Source organism: Caenorhabditis elegans, chromosome IV (assembly GCF_000002985.6).
Source record: "Caenorhabditis elegans chromosome IV".
NCBI classification, from domain to species: Eukaryota; Metazoa; Nematoda; class Chromadorea; order Rhabditida; family Rhabditidae; genus Caenorhabditis; species Caenorhabditis elegans.
In genome coordinates, this window is record NC_003282.8 from 1,485,424 (window position 1) to 1,497,541 (window position 12,118).

At 32.5% G+C, this 12,118-nt stretch overlaps 2 protein-coding genes and 1 non-coding gene across 4 annotated transcripts; 1 reads left to right on the forward strand and 2 right to left on the reverse strand.

The window, feature by feature from the left end:
* On the forward strand, positions 1-4,416 carry Y77E11A.16 (Serpentine Receptor, class D (Delta)). The gene is made up of 6 exons (NM_001380045.2): positions 1-81; positions 1,369-1,571; positions 1,987-2,224; positions 2,599-2,826; positions 3,601-3,770; positions 4,171-4,416. Exons 1-6 carry the CDS (start codon positions 58-60, stop codon positions 4,337-4,339), a joined length of 1,032 nt encoding a protein of 343 aa, NP_001367944.1. The 5' UTR covers positions 1-57; the 3' UTR covers positions 4,340-4,416.
* Y77E11A.19 lies at positions 2,548-2,593 on the reverse strand. The gene has a single exon (NR_052931.1). It is a non-coding gene; the product is annotated as an Unclassified non-coding RNA Y77E11A.19 (non-coding RNA).
* An 813-nt stretch (positions 4,417-5,229) lies between the features above and the next one.
* On the reverse strand, positions 5,230-10,599 carry npp-20 (Protein SEC13 homolog; the record flags this gene model as incomplete). Of its 2 annotated transcripts, NM_067685.6 has the most annotated exons (6): positions 5,230-5,525; positions 6,621-6,891; positions 9,207-9,521; positions 10,182-10,303; positions 10,393-10,467; positions 10,537-10,599. In NM_067685.6, the coding sequence occupies 6 exons, from the start codon at positions 10,582-10,584 to the stop codon at positions 5,415-5,417; spliced, it is 942 nt and encodes a 313-aa protein (NP_500086.1). In that variant the 3' UTR covers positions 5,230-5,414. The 2 variants fall into 2 exon arrangements, with proteins under 2 accessions (NP_500086.1, NP_500087.1); NM_067686.6 differs by lacking the exon at positions 6,621-6,891 and having other exon boundaries at positions 5,234-5,525; positions 10,537-10,584.
* Between the last annotated feature and the right edge of the window lie 1,519 nt (positions 10,600-12,118).

The window sequence follows — 12,118 nt, forward strand, 5'->3', positions numbered from 1 at the left end:
TGCAGACTTCAAATTGTGTTCTATTGACCAATCAGTGAAGTATTTTTTTAAAGAAAAATGTTTTACCTGGAAGAAGTTGCGGTAAGTTTATCCGTTTTTTTTAATCCGGAAATTGAAGAATGAAAAATTTTCAAAATTTTATTTTTTAGCTCAAATTTTTTTAAAATACTCAATATAAGTTCCTAAAATTTTCGCATACTTTTAATTCATTTTTGGCATTTTCCACGTGAATTTCTGTTTATTTTTCGAAATTTTTAAATATTTCTCACGTCACTCTATTTTCCGGTTTGGCAATGTAGTAAGTACATTTTCAGTTTTTTAGCAATAATACGCTTAATTGTGTTATTAATAATAACAGTATTACGTCAATAATAATATAAGTACAGAAAATATATTGAAAACCAACAGGTTCAATAATGGAATTTTTTTGAAAATTAATGATTTTGAATTTTTTGAAAAAAATTTCAAATTATCATAACTCTGGTATAAAAGTAGATTTAAGATATCCTAATGTGTTTTAAAATAATGCAAATATTTATTATTACCTATACCAACAGATTTTTTCAATTATGATACAATTTTAAAATTTTTGAAATTGGAAAAAAAACAATTTGTTGTATTTTTCAAACTCTATAACTTTGTTCCAAATATAGTTTTCATAATGTTTTTATGTTTTTATATAGCTCGGGCAATTTTTTAAATGATATCGTTAAAAATTGAAAACTTAAATTTAAAAAAACCATTAAAAATGATCTGTTAAAATTTTCCAAAAAAATTGTTTTTTGGAAAATGTTTTTGTTTTTCAAATTGTTAAAACTTTGTTCAAAATCAACATTTTAACAATAATTTGTATATATTCTCAAAGAAAATTTTTTATACTACAAGATGTGTTAATTTTTGGTTGATTACCTTACTACTAACAAAAGTTATACGCAATTTCCTCTACCACTGCCCCAAAAACATTTAGACCAATACACTACTACTACACCAACACACATAAAACAAACGTCAACTTTTTTTTGTTGATTGTATTACTTTGTAAATTGAATTTTCCGACCATGAAACATTAATGTCAGAAAAAAAAGTAGAAAAAGTTAATATTTGATTCGAAAATGATCAAAGTTCACTGGAAACTTCATTAAATTTCCTATATTTTGACCCCCCATATTGGCTAGTTTCCGCTAACTTTGAAATATGGATGCAGTGGCTCAGCTGGGTAGAGGTTGGGCTATGGTTCTGAGGGTCAAGGGTTCGAACCCCCTGTTTGGTTAATATTTTTTGTAGACTGTTTTAATTAAAAATAGCACATTTAGAGGACATACCTCATAAAAAATTTAAAGATTTTCCATCAAAATTTTCCAATTACAGAAGCAAAAATGGTCTCCGTACGACTACGCGGCGAGCACATTTTGGTGGATAACAGGCTCATTTGCAATTCCACTTAATCTTATTTTGATCTACCTGATAATGTTCAAATCGCCGAAAAGTTTGCAACTTTACAGTATTTTTCTGATTAATACCACTTTGGGGGACTTGGCATTCTCCATTTCGTGTACTTTGGCACAAATTCGGTGGGTCACTAATAAGAAATTTCGAGAATTTGAAAATTAAATTTGTTTAAAAATTTTTCTAAAAAATTTTGAAAATTTTGAATTTTTTTTTCGAAAAATTTATATTTTCGGGACCTAACTCCAAGTTTTAATTAGAAAATTCGAATTCCCCGCGCAGTTCCCGTCAATTTGACCCCCATATTGGCCCATTTCCGACGATTTTCGAAATTCGGTCGCAGTGGTGCAGTGGGTAAGAGACTTGGCTGGCGCGCCGAAGGTCACAGGTTCGAGTCCTCAGGGCGGAATAATTTTTTTTCTTTGCGTGATTTGGTTTGTTTAACGTTTTCTAATAATGAAATGTTAAAGTTAGAAAATTTTTCGAAAAATTGAATTTTGAAAAAAAAAAATTTTTGAAAAATGTTTAACTTTTTTGCAGAATAATACCGAACAAATGGGCATTTGCATATATTTCCCTGGGTCCTGCTGGCTGGATTGGAGGGTCACAGGGTGGTTATTGGGCATATTGTGTCATGCTTCACTCCCTATTCTACATGTTCTTGTGCTTTCCAATAAGTTTTGGCTTCCGGTATTGGATATTGATTCGACCGGCTCCCGAACAAAAATCATGTATTTTAATGTGTTTTTGCCTGTGGCTTGTCGCTTTTGCGCAGCATGTAAGTTGAAAACTGTCAAAAAATTAAAAAAAAATTTTTTTTGGAAATTTGTAATTTTTGGCTCAAAATTTAGATTTTCTTTAATTTTGTTTGAAAATTAGAATTTAGCTCACTGGATTCATTCAGTTTAGTCTACTATTTCCTCCAGTTCGGGTCCTACTACGAAAACCTCCTGGGGTACTGTAGGTTTTCGTAGTGAGGCCCAAAGTAATCCGAACCTAGGTATGATTATACTTAAATTGAAGCCCTTGTTACGTGTTATCCAATAATTTTAGTTTTGATATCCAAATCCTACATTTGTGTGAAATTTTTTTGAAAAATCAAAAATTTCAAAAAAAAAAATTTTTTTCGAAAATTTTGAAACTTTTTTCCAGATCTGCTTCATATTCTCCGAATCACCGCCAGATGAAATAACGGCTTATCTAAAAGAAAATAAGCCAATGTACAAAGTAGATCACTTCTTTATTTCCGGTAACCATATGATCAAGTCACCGCTGACCTCGGTCACTTTGGCCACAATAGTTCTCCCGATGTTCCCAATTTATTGTATGGTCATATTTTTCTATAAGAAAGTACACAATTATCTAATTCATAATAAGACGGTAAGAAAAAATGAATTTGGGAAAAATATTAATTTTTGAAAAAAAATCCAACTTTTTTTTTGAAATTTCAAATTGTTTAAATAATTTTTTTACCCCTGTAAGATCATGTTAGAAATTGCTCCAAATTGTGAGAAAAATCTGAAAAAAAAATAATAGACCGCTCGGGGGCTCGATCCCCGGAGCTGTGATTCAGAGCCCAGCCTCTACCCAGCTGAGCCACTGCGCCCTCGATTTTTAATAATTATCAGAAACGCGCCAATATGGGAGAAATTTAAAGGGATATGATGGTGAATCTGAGTTTGACACTTAAAATAATATAGTTTAAAAGAGAAAAAAAAAGAAAAGGCATTTGAAATTTCGAAAAATTAAAAAAAAACGATTTTTTTTGAAAATCGAAATTTTGAATTTTTTTCAAACTTATATTTATCGATTTTCACCTCATAAATTAAAATTCTTCATAAAATTCTGCTCCATTTGACCCCTATATTGGCCAGTTTCCGACAAGTTTGAAAACTGGGTCGCGGTGGCTCAGTGGGTAAAAGGGTTAGCTTCGGCGCAGAAGGCCCGGGGTTCGAGCCCACATGAGGCCAAAATTTTTTGCAGTTTTTTTTATCTTTTTTATTTTTTTTTTCTTTTAATTGTGTTTAGTTGATAGGATCAAAGGTGTTTTTGGAAAAATCGAAAAAAAAATGTTTTTAAGTTTTTTAAAATTATAATTTGGAAGTTAATTTATTTTTAATAACCAATTTCTACAACTATTTTTTTAATTTTCAGACAATGAGTGAAGGAACCGAAAAAGGCCATCGAAAACTCATCCAAGTGCTCACAATTCAGGCTTCGGTGCCGATTTTCCTAGTGTTTCCGCCAATTACACTTTATGGACTATATCACCTTGAATTTATTAATTTGACGGTTGCCGAGTATTTGGTTTACACAATTTTTAGGTAAAAATTTACATTTTTCTCCTAAATTTTACCAAAAAAATTTTTTTATAATTTTTTTTTTTAACTTTTATATTTTGACCATTTAAATCGTCCAAAAAGTGTTAAATCTGTATTCAGCTAGCTAAGAGCTTCAATTTAAGTATAATCATGACTAGGTTTCCTTCACTTTGGGTCCCACAGCGAAAATGCAAAGGGTACTGTAGATTTTCGCTGCGAGACCCAAAGTGAAGGGAACCTAGGCGTGATTATACTTAAATGAAAGCTCTCGTTGTGCTGAATTTGAATTTAAGGTTGGAAATTGCTAAAAATCAACATTTTTAGAAAAATTTAGAAAAAAAAATTAGAATTTTTTTCAATTTTTTTTCAAAATTTCAAAATTCAAAATTGCTCCAATTTTCAGCGTAATCCCCCTTATCCAACCAATTATCACAATATACTACATAAAACCGTATAACCATGGTTTCCGACGTCTATTCTGCCGCTGGATGGTCCGGCCAATTCCTACGAAATCTCTGACTACTGTATATGGGGAACGCGAGACGCGATACTCGTCGACGAGATATGATTGATTTTTTCTTAATTAACCCTTTTTTTAATGTTTTAATAAATAATAAAATTTGAAAATAAAAATTAAAAAAGTCGAAATTTTTTTGTACTTTTTCAAAAAAATTTTTTTTGAAATTTTGAGTTTCAACTTCAAAAAAGAACAATAAAACCTATTAAGGCAAACTGATAAAGTTGAAAACCGCCCCCGTGGGTCGAACCCCGGTCTTCTCAGTCTCACCGAGACCTCTACCCAGTTGAGCCACCACGTCCCATTTTTCAAAAATGACCCGATATTGGCATCAAATTATCTAAAAATTAAGCGAGAAATTCAAAAATTTGAATGAAAATTCATGAAAATCACATTTTCATTTACTTTTTGGACATTTTTCCGCAAAAAAATGACACAAAACCCAAACTATTCGAGATTATTTCTAATTTCTAACAAATTTCGGTCAACTTCCGCTAGATAATAGTATCAACCAAGAAAAAAATTATTCCCAGCACGCGGGGTCGAACCCCGGTCTTCTGCGTCCCAGCCCAGCCCGTTGCCGCCTGCGCTACTGCAACCAATTTTTCGAAAAATCCTCGGAAATGAGCCAATATTGGTGTCAAATAAACGAAAATTGTGCGAGAAATTTGAACATGTGCATGGAAATTTGTAAAAATCATGTTTTCAAAAACTGTTCCGCATTTTTCCGAAAAAAAACTGATTTTTTTCAAGTTTCACTAGTTTCCAGCAGGTTATACTCAGTTTCAGCTTGTTAACAGTATCAATCACGCTAAGATAAAGAAAATTCCCACCACGCGGAGTCGAACCCCGGTCTTCTGCGTCCCAGCCCAGCCCGTAACCGACTGCGCTACTGCGACCAATTTTTCAAAAATAAGAGAAAATCTGAATTTAGTCGAAAAAAATCAATAAATAAATAAAACTTCATCCCGGTTTCGCATTAGTTTTTTGAGAGAGAAAAAGAAGGAAAATCATAAAATATCTGGATTCGGAGAAGTAAATGAGGAAAAAAATCAATAATAACAGGTACATATACAAGTTTTAAGAGGAATTATGGGTGTAGAAACAGCGAAAAAAAATAAATAATTTATTTATCTCTGAGCTCCCGGAGCTCCGACCGCTTGGCTCATTCCCTCGCGTTCCTTATTGTCACGTGGCACTTTGATCCATTGTCCCTGAAGATTTTCGCGCCAAATTGTGATCTGCAAAATTGGAAAATGAGCGTTTTTAGGCGTAGGTGCCTGCCTGCCTGCAAACAGAGCTTATCATATGCTTTTTTTTGTAGAAACGGCACTTTTTTAAGAAGATTTGCCTACCTACCTGTAGGCACGGTAGGCACACGTGTAGGCATTAGGCAGGCGGGAACATTTCGTCTGGTTTTTCGTAATTCTAGGTCGAATTTTTCAGAATTTTCGTTGAAATTCAATTAATTCCGGTGATTTGATCGGAAAATTCGAATTTTTCGCCATTTTCAGTAAAATTACTGCAAATTCTGAATTTTTGAGTATTTTTTTTCCATTTATTCAGATTTTTCGTGCCAAAATGCTTTTTTTGCAAGTTTTCGGTAGCTTTTTCTCAAATTTTTCATAAAAATTGAAATTTTCATGTGCTGCTCAAAAATCGATACTTTTCAACCGAAATTCGCCGGTTTTTATGTAAAAAAAATTGATTTTGAAGTGATTTTGGCCAATTTTCCGGTAAAAAAAATTTTTTGTTTTCCCACTTTTTTGCCAGTTCTCAATAGATTTTTTTTTCCAAAATTTTGAATTTTCCAGGTTTTGCTCGAAAATTAATATTTTTAGCATTTTTCGATCAAAATCACCTGAAAAAATCGAATTTCAACGAAAATTCTGAAAAATTCTTCCTAAAATTACGAAAAACCGGGCAAAAAAGATAGAAGTTGTATTAAAACCAAAAAAAAAAAAAAAAAAAAAATCAAAATTTTCCTCACAAAAACCTGCCACCTGCCTCATGCCTACTGCGGCTAGAGGTAGGTAAGATTTTTTTCCGTTTTTTTTAATGCCAAAATGCTTTTTTTTTTCGCTATTTTTTCCAAATTTTTTCGAATTTTCTAGGTTTTGCTCGAAAAATCATAATTTTGAGCTAAAAAATCCAAAATTTCAGCGATTTTTGCTAAAAATGTGACAATTTTCCGTTTTTGAAGCGATGATTTTCGCTGTTTTTGTACACTTTTTTTTTTCAAAAATTGTGCCATTTTTGACGTAAAAAATCCATAATTTTCCCAATTTCGGTGCCAATTTCCACATTATTCCACACAAAAATCCTCGATTCCATACCACATTATCATCGCCAGCAACTGAAAGGAATGATCCACACGGAGAAAATGATGAATGGTACAATGCACACGGAGCCGTCTCCAATAATTTCGCCTTCCACTCTTCAGTTTCAATATTTGAAGTACGGAAAAGTACCAAATTTCCCTCCATTCCACAGCTAACAATTGTATGTTGTCCATTATTTGTTACCGGGCACCATGCGGCTTCACGTACAAAATCTGTGTGTCCGGCTAGGGTTTTCTCGAGAATCCATTCGTTTGTAGCGTCGTCACTGGAGGAAAAAATATTGGTGATTTCGAAGGAAAATTGTCATTAAGAAAATGAATTTTTCTTAGGAAACCCCAATAACACTGCAACTTTTTCCTCACGAGGGACGAGGAAAAGTGGTTTCTAGGCCATGGCCGAGGGGCCGACAAGTTTCAGCGGCCATTTATCTTGCTTTGTTTTCCGCGTGTTTTCTTTTGTTTTTCACAGCTTTTTCCCGTTTTTTCTTATTAAAACTGATAAATAAATATTTTTTGCAGATGCTAAAACAATTTCCAAGTTAAAAAATTATGTATCCAGTGGGCAAGCAGCGGTGAAAGTGGGCAATGTAAAATGATGGATTACGGGAATACAAAACCTAAACTTTTTCTGAAACATGATACATATGCTGCTTAAATGCTGAGACTACCTGATTTTCATAACGAGTCCGCTGAAAAAGTTTTGAGGTTTCCACAATTCAACTTTTTTGGTAAAAAAGTCGAGATTTTCGCACAAAAAATTGAATTTTGAAAACCTCAAAACTTTTTTAACGGTCTCGTTATGAAAATCAGGTAATTTCAGCATCTAAGCATCATATGTATCATGTTTCAGAAAAAGTTTAGGTTTTGTATTCCCGTAATCCATCATTTTACATTGCCCACTTTCACCGCTGCTTGCCCACTGAATACATTTTTTTTTTACTTGGAAATCGTTTTAGCATCTGCAAAAAATATTTATTTATCAGTTTTAATAAGAAAAAACGAAAAAAATCGATGAAAAACAAAAGAAAACAGGCGGAAAACAAAGCAAGATAAATGGCCGCTGAAACTTGTCGGCCCCTCGGCCATGGCCTAGAAACCACTTTTCCTCGTCCCTCGTGAGGAAAAAGTTGCAGTGAGAAACCCCAATAAATTCGACAAAATTCAGTGGGAAATCAGCTTTTGGGCAGCTTCAAAATTGGGATTTTCCAAAGCGAACCCAAATTTCTGCATTATAATGGGGAAATTTTTTTTTTTTTTTCGAATTTTCACCAACAATTTTGTTTGTAGCGCGTCGTCACTGTAAAAAAATGGGTAATTTCGCGGAAAAATTGTCAAAAAATGGATTTTTCAAGAGGAAATTCAGGAAATTCGACAAAAATTTCGAAAGAATATACTTTTTTTCTGATTTTTCAGCAAAAAAGATTAATAAAAATTTCCGATTTTGGGGGTTTTTTGAAATGAAACTGCGAAAAATCTGGAATTTGAGAATTTTTTGCAAAAAAAACAGCTTTTGGGACAAATTTTCAAGTTTAAATTATTTTTTGAGTGATTTTTTCAGTTTTTTTTTAATCAAAAAACCGAAAAATTGGATGTTTCAGGGGGAAAATCCAGGAAATTCGACAAATATCTGTTAAAAAATATCCAAAACCTGGAAATTTTGAATTTAACACGATAATCTGAAATTCGGGTAGAATTCGCTTTTACTTTTACAATTTTTTAGAAAGAAATTTATTAAATGGTCGGATTTTTAGTCTTTTTTGATGGAAAACTGTGAAAAAATGGGTTATTTCACGGAAAAATTGTCAAAAAAAAGGATTTTTCAAAGGAAACTCTAGAAAAATCTGGAACTTTGGCGAAAAATTTCCATTTTTTCTCGTTTTTCGCGTCGTCACTGGCAAAATAATGGGATTTTTCAGGTGAAAATTTAAGAAATTTGAGAATTTTCGGTGAAAAAATACGCTATTGGGTCGAATTTTTAACTTTAACATTGTAAATTTTGAGAATTTCAGAAAAAAAAACAATTTTTTCATTGATTTTTCAGAAGGAAATTTTTTTTAATTCTGGAATTCAGGCTTAGGCTAAGGCTTAGGCCTTAAAAAAAATCCGAATTTAATTTTTATTTTGCGAATTTTTTCATCCCAGAAAAACTGACTTTTTCAGGGGAAAAATCTCAGAAATTCTTGTGATTTTAGCAAAAAATCAGGTAATTTTGAGGGAAAAATTTGAATTTTTCAAAAATTTCCGGTAAGAACTGCACTAATTTGTGATTTTTAAACAAATTTTGGATCAAAAATACAACTTTTTTGGGAAAATTTCATAAAATCTGCCAATTTTGCTGAAAAAAAAGTAAAATTTTACGACTTTTTTTCCGAGAAGTTTTGGCAATTTGAGGCTTAGGCCTAGGCGTAGGCGTAGGCTTAAGCTTAGGCTTAGGCTTACAAAAAATCTGACTTTTGAGAACCTGAGAAAATTGCGGTTTTTGTATTTTCCATCGAAAAAACGTCAAAATTTCACGTTTTTCGGGTCAAAAAAAATCTAAAAAATCTAAAAAATCGATTTTCAGTGCATTTTCTCTACTCACAAAGCCCAAATCTTGACATTTTTATCATTTCCAGCTGAAACAAGACGTTTTTTTGCCGCCGGATCAGCACTTCCAGGTGCCCAACACACTGAATTAACTCCTTGTTCATGACATTTCTGAATTTTCGACGAAATCCATTCGTTGCTCGAATTGTCGTATCGAAGAATACCGATATCACCGTCAGCAGAGGCAGAAGCCAACATTAGGCCATATTGGTGTGGTGCAAAGGCCACACAAGTCGTACTGGCCTCATGAGCGGCCCATTCGTAGGCTTTTTGCCAGCGGCCTTGTTGTTCGTTCCAGATTATCACTTTTCTGGAAAGAAAATCGATTCATTTGGGGGAAAATTGGCTGAAAATCTGTGAAAATTGATGAAAAATGCCTGAAATTAGAGCAAAATGAGCTAAAAATTGCAAAAAACCCGTGAAAAACTACTGAAATTCATGGAAATTCCAGAAAAAAACGTTGGATTGGGGGGTAAATTGGCTCAAAATTCCGAAAAAAAAACTATGAAAATTGAATAAAATCGATAAAAATTACAAAAATCGGGGCAGAAATCGACTAAAATTCGGGAAAAAATTGCAGAAAATCGGTAAAAATTTCATAAAACCCGTTGAAGTTTTTAAAATTTTGGTGGATTTGAGGGAAATTAGGCTTGAAATTCAAAAAAAAACTGTGAAAATTGACCGAAAATACTGATTTTTCTTTAAATAATCCGTGAATTTAAAGGGAAAATAGCGTAAAATCGGTGAAAAATGATCAAACTCATTGAAATTTCAGAAATAGGCTGCATTTTTCAATATTTGTGTCCATTTTCTTCCAAAATCACTCTGTTTAACCAATTTTTGGCAAAAAACCCAAAAAATGAGCTGAAAACCGATTAAAAACAGAGATTTTAGCGTATTTTTATGAAATTCTGATCGAATCTAGCAAATTTTGATCATTTTTCCGTTTTTTTTTCCAAATATTCCGTACTTATCATAGGAAGCGGAGGCAAGAAGTCCTCCATATTTCGGATGAGCCCATGAGACTTTCCAAACGGGACCACTGTGTCCGACAAGCTCCGCCATCGGATATGACTGGCCATTTGGGCGAACCTGTAATATTTTTATATTTTTTTTTGCGTTGAAATTATGAAAATTCTGGGATTTTTGCAGAAAATCCAAGATTTTTCGCCTTTCCTGACCTCAAAAATCTTCACAAGACGGTCAGATCCACACGTGGCGAGTCGGCTTCCGTAGATGTTGAGCTGAGCGTCGTGCTGCAATTTTTCAGAATTTAAAAAAAAAAAATAGATTTTCTTAGCTAAAATTCAGATTTTCCGACTTACAATTGCGTCACGATGTTGTGTATCGATTCTCTGGCGGACCGTGGTCATTTTTCAGCTGAAAATCTAGAAATTTCGAAAAAAATCGCTAAAAATTGAGTGAATTTCGGCAAAAATTGAATTTAAAAATTGCAAGTTGGAACGATCGAGAAACGCGTCAACACGAGAAACGCGCCAGCAAACGATAGCTGGCGTGTTTCTCGTGCGCCAAGGAACGTGGATTTAATCACGAGAAAATAATAATTGATGGAAACCTGGAGAATTCGAATGGGAAATTGTTGATAATTTGATAAAAATAACAATTTCTAGTTCTACTTTTTAAGATTTTAAATCAAAAACAACTCAGGGAACCTTTCAACACAGATTAAAAGATCAAAGTTCTGAAAAACAACTTTCTTAATTATATTGTCCTTGTTTTTTCTTCTGTTTTGATTTTTTCTTCTGATCATCAATATCAACACGCCGTACTTTGAAGTCTGAAAAAAAGATTCAAATGAAAAAAAAACACATTATATTTTGTGCTTAGCCTCCGTGTGTCTTATTGCGGGTCGCGTGACGTCGTCAGCGCAATTTTTACGATCATTTCTTTCTGTCATGATCATCAGTTTGATTTTCTAGCGTGATTTGGAGGCGAAAATCAATAAATTATAATAGTTTTTCGCTTATTCCTGTTTTAAAACATGTTTTCTATATTTTTATTGAGAAACTTGAGATTTTTAAAAAGAAAACTTTAAAACCCGCTTGTATTTTTGCAATTATCTTATTTTTTTCAATTTCTTCGCTGAAATACTTGAAAAATTGCAATTTTTGCTGAAAATAATTCCAAAAAGTGTGCGCGGCAAGTAAAATGCATTGTACGCAATTGCGTATCAATGCATCTAACCCGACGCGCAGTTTCAAGGTTACTGTAGAACATTTTGTTTTTTTTTGTGTTTTCCCCAATTTCCAGCCGAAAAACTCGAATTTTATGTGTTTTCCAACGTTTTTTAAAATGTTTTTTTTTGTAAAAATTTTAGAAAGTCAGCAAAGTTAACGTTTCTATCGAAAAATCCAGTTAAAAATCAAAAAATTATCGATTTTTCGGATTAATTTGGAAATTCAATCGAAAATGAACTATTTGAGGAAATTCTGGCAGTTTTTGCGGAAAAAAATTGAAAATTGACAGAAAAGTCGATATTCTAACAGAGTTTTCACGCAAAATCTAAAAATGTTGAATTATTTTTCGATAGAATTTCGGGGTTTTAAAAATTTTTAGGACAAAAATCAATAATTTCCAGAATTTTTTTGAAAAAAGTTTCGAAAAATAATAGTTTCAAGAAGCATCAAAATCGTAAGTTTCAGTTTTTTTCAAATTTCCGATAAAAATCCCCAAAAAGTAAAAAAAAATTTTTTTTTGAAAAAATCTGTTATTTGTGCCGAAAAATCATTAAAGCAAATATAAGAAAACTATTATTTATCTAAATTCTTATAGAAAATCCAATTTTTTTTATAGAAAAATCAAATTTAAAGAAAAAAAAAATCAATAATTTCCCCCAAAAGAATCCTGCCACCCCAAAAATTATCAACAGAGCACAATTGCATCATA